General features: G+C 44.5%; 1 protein-coding gene across 1 annotated transcript in view; it reads left to right on the top strand.

Moving 5' to 3' along the window:
* Nucleotides 1-4,478, top strand: part of LRRC58 (leucine rich repeat containing 58) — a gene marked incomplete at its 5' end in the record, with an annotated part of 18,115 nt that continues 13,637 nt past the window's right edge. Inside the window, one exon of the mRNA XM_010845420.1 lies at nt 1-422. Coding sequence (XP_010843722.1) covers nt 1-422 — 422 coding nt within the window. The remainder of the gene's footprint in view (nt 423-4,478) is intronic.

Here is a 4,478-nt window from a genome sequence, read left to right as displayed (position 1 = left end):
ACGCTGGAGTCGGAGCTGGAGGCGCGGGGCGAGGAGCGGCGCGGGGCGCGGGAGGCGCTGCTGCGGCTGCTGCTACCGCACAACCGTCTGGTGTCGCTGCCGCGGGCACTGGGCAGCGGCTTCCCGCACCTCCAGCTATTGGACGTGAGCGGCAACGCGTTGACCGCGCTGGGGCCGGAGCTGCTGGCGCTGCGCGGCCTGCGCACGCTGCTGGCCAAGAACAACAGGCTTGGCGGCCCGGGCGCCTTCCCCAAGGGCCTGGCTCAGTCGCCGCTCTGCCGCAGCCTCCAGGTGCTTAACCTCAGCGGGAACTGCTTCCAGGAGGTGCCCACCTCGCTGCTGGAGCTGCGCGCGCTGCAGACCCTCAGCCTCGGCGGCAACCAGCTTCAGAGCATCCCGGCCGAGATCGAGAACTTGAGGAGGTGAGCGGGTGCCTTCCTGAGAGTAGGGAGGCCCGGGACGGGGTCCGGGAGCTCCAGAGTCCCCCACCTGGTCTTGGCGCCGTGGGGTCACGTACTCATCTTAGTCCAGGCTCTTTTTGAACTCTTTAACTGCGAGTACTGCCCTGCCAACTCGTGGAGGTGGAGTGAAGATCTAAGAAGGTCATGGATGTGAACGCAGCGTTTGATTTGTTGTGTTTGTCCTGTGCAGATTTTCAAGACAGTTTTTCTTTCGTCTTTCTGGGGTCTGGGGGAGTGATCGAACCGAGCACACACTCTAACAAATGTAAATCCGCGGTTATCACTTCTTTACTCCGAAGTCTTGGGTGGTTTTCCATGCCTATAAACCAATGTTTGTGTTTTTTTTTTTTTCAATGTTTGTGTTTTTTAGCGTGACATACCAGGTACTCGGAGCAAGGGCTTGTCACTACATTTCCTGCTCCATCCGTGCTCTCTGTAGCGATACCAGCAGTTTGTGGTTTTGTGGTATTCCAATATTTGTGGAGTTCACTAATCTGTGCGCTTTACTTTGTAGGCACTGACTAAATATGTGTTGAATGGGTACAATGCCTCTGTACTGCTGTTCCCTTTGTCTGGAATGTTGCTTGCACTTTGGCAAACTCCTGTTCATCCTTCAAAACTTGTTTTGAAGGCCATGTGTTTCCTTCCTTTACTGCTTCCTGGACAACAATGAGTTATTGTCTGAACTGTACTTCTTTTGTACGTCATGCACCCTGCCATTGCACTTAACCTTATTGATTATAACTCCGTGTTTACAGATCTGCCTCATTGACTGGATTATTCAGTAAATATATGTTGAATTAAATGGAAGAAGGAAGCAGAGAAGTAACAAAAGTCCCTTAAATAAAGTGAGAAATGAAGCAAGAGTAAGTGTTTTGTCCAAAGTGAAAGAAAAGTAACTACCGTCTGTAAAGTATTTTTGCATCTTTTGTTGAGTTTTCTGAGATAACTAGATATTAGAGCTCAAAGGGACTTCAGAGTTCAGTGTAGTGAAAAAACACTGACGTGAGAATAAGAACTCCTGGTGTCCCAAGTTTAGGCAAGTCATTTAACATATCCTGAGTACAGTTTCCTAATCTGCAAAGGAAAGCGTTTGGACAAGATGTCCCTTTGTTTACTCACCAGCAGATTTTTATGAGGTGCCTACCCTGTGTCAGGCACTGTCCTAGGTTCTGGGGATACAGTGATGAAAGGGATCCTGCCCTCCTGGAGCATTGTAACAGAGGAGAGGTTAAACAGCTGTTAACTGCATTATCTAATTACAATTGTTACAAGTTTGGTGAAGAAGTAGGAATGAGTTGAAATGAAGTAACTTAGTTTGGTTTGAGCAAGTAACCTTTGAGGTGAGCTTTTAAAGGTAGAGTTACACTGCAGATGGTGACTGCAGCCATGAAATTAAAAGACGCTTACTCCTTGGAAGGAAAATTATGACGAACCTAGATAGCATATTCAAAAGCAGAGACATTACTTTGCCAACAAAGATCCGTCTAGTCAAGGCTATGGTTTTTCCAGTAGTCATGTATGGATGTGAGAGTTGGACTATAGAGAAAGTTGAGTGCAGAAGAATTGATGCTTTTGAACTGTGGTGTTGGAGAAGACTCTTGAGAGTCCCTTGGACTGCAAGGAGATCCAACCAGTCCACCCTAAAGATCAGTCCTGGGCGTTCTTTGGAAGGACTGATGCTAAAGCTGAAACTCCAGTACTTTGGCTACCTCATGCGAAGAGTTGACTCATTGGAAAAGACTCTGATGCTGGGAGGGATTGGGGGCAGGAGGAGAAGGGGACGACAGAGGATGAGATGGCTGGATGACATCACCAACTCGATGAACGTGAGTTTGAGTGAACTCCAGGAGTTGGTGGTGGACAGGGAGGCCTGGCGTGCTGTGATTCATGGGGTCGCAAAGAGTCGGACACGACTGAGCGACTGAACTGAAATGAACCAGGAGTTCACCAGGAGAGAATGGGATGGGATCAGTCCAGGTTGTAGGAACAGTGCACATGAAAACCCAGAGGCAAGAAGGACTGAAGGCCGAAACATTGAAAGGAGGACATTGTACTAGAGCATAGTGAGAAAGTAAGCAACAGGAAAGGTGGCAAATATAAATTTGGACCAGATCCTAGGCCATGTCATAACTTGAAGGCCATGGTAAAGCTTGAATTTTATTTGAAGTACACCTGAGTTTTATAAAAGCAGGGCTGTCTTGTTGCTGTGCAGGAATAGAGTGGGGAACAAATAGAGAGCCAAGAAGAGACTTTGAGGGCTGGTTGGAGGGAGTCTCTTCTAGTAGAATGAGAGATGATGGTAGCTTATACTAGGGTAATGCTAGAAATAGAAGAGTTGGAGAGGAATTTAAATGTAAAATTGTCAGACCTTGTTCTTTCTAATTTTGATGTTATGTAGTTGCAACATTCTCATTTGAATTTTTTTAAACATACTAAGGAAAACTCAGGATAAATATTATTTCCATCACATGGGGGAAAAGATAGGCAAAAGTCCCGTTTTTTTTAATACTTACAATGCAGCAGACCTTGTGGTAGGTCCTCTGAATATGCTTTTTAAGTCTCACAATTAAAATCTCACAATTAAAATCTCACAAATAGAGACACTAGTTGAATGTAGGCTGAAAGGGTCATGTAGAAATGCTGTATATACTCTTAGAAGAAGAGACAGCCTAGGCAATTGGCCTGATTCACCCTCTTCTCTTTACAGATGAAGAAACTGAGACTTAGTATCAGTGATTTGCTTGAGGCCAAATAGTGACAGTGAGATTCATATGATTCAATCCTCGTAGGCTGCTTATTACTTACTACTGAAATAATATAGTAAAGCTTCAAAAAAGGAGAGGCAGAGGTTCGGTTACTCAAACCCTAACTGAAGTACCTGCCCAAGAACACCATTTTCTCTTAGAATATACATGGGCTCCCTCGATCTCATTGGTAACCTTGATGTATTTTGTGTATTGGGCTAAGTTGCTTTTAAAACCAAATGAGGTGTTTCTGAATACTTGGAATATATCTTCCCTCTTTAACAATGTAAAAAATAATGCAGAGTGTATAATCCATGTAAAGGTTCCCTTTTTCCCCACCTTCCATCCTTCCAGGAAGGAATAACAAGTAAATAGTCCTGGCTTAATTGTTGGATTTGACCCTCCAGATTTAGCAGGTTATCTTGATGTGTGTTTCCTATACTCAGTTGATCCTAGTGATACAGTTTTTAAAAAGTGGTTTCTAAACGATGACTTTGAAGAATAACAAATAAGTAGAAGGTGAAAATCCTGTTTTTATGATTAAATTCATTCCCCTGAAGTAAATTAGGCTCAGTGTGAATCATGAGGTTGTAGATGTAGATTCTTTCCATCAAAATATGAAGTTCTTATTCAACAAGTAGGTATAACTGTTCAGCTAATATATGGACAAACGTGGTTTTGTTCTTAAGTAGGTTAATTCTTGTTTTGACCATGACCTGTTTCACTATCTGCCTGATGTGGTTTTCAATCAGTCAGTCAGTCAGTTCGGTTGCTCAGTCATGTCTGACTCTTTGTGAACCCTGGACTGCAGCACCCCAGGCCTCCCTGTCCATCACCAACTCCCAGAGTTTACTCAAATTCACGTCAGTTGAGTCAGTGATGCCATCCAACTGTCTCATCCTCTGTCGTCCCCTTCTCCTTCTGCCTTCAATCTTTCACAGCATCAGGGTCTTTTCAAATGAGTCAGTTCTTCGCATCAGGTGGACAAAATATTGGAGCTTCAGGATCAGTCCTTCCAGTGAATATTCAGGACTGATTTTCTTTAGAATGGTTGGATCTCCTTGCAGTCCAAGGGACTCTCAAGAGTCTTCTCCAACACCACAGCTCAAAAGCATCAATTCTTTGGCCCTCAGCTTTCTTCACAGTCCAACTCTCACATCCATACATGACCACTGGAAAAACCATAGCCTTGACTAGATGGACCTTTGTTGGCAAAGTAATGTCTCTGCTTTTGAATATGCTATCTAAGTTGGTTATAACTTTCCTTCCA

The sequence above is a fragment of the Bison bison genome, unplaced genomic scaffold (genome assembly GCF_000754665.1).
Source record: "Bison bison bison isolate TAMUID 2011002044 unplaced genomic scaffold, Bison_UMD1.0 scf7180017864215, whole genome shotgun sequence".
NCBI lineage: Eukaryota > Metazoa > Chordata > Mammalia > Artiodactyla > Bovidae > Bison > Bison bison.
The sequence above is the reverse complement of the archived record's forward strand: the minus strand, read 5'-3'. Positions and strand labels throughout refer to the sequence as shown.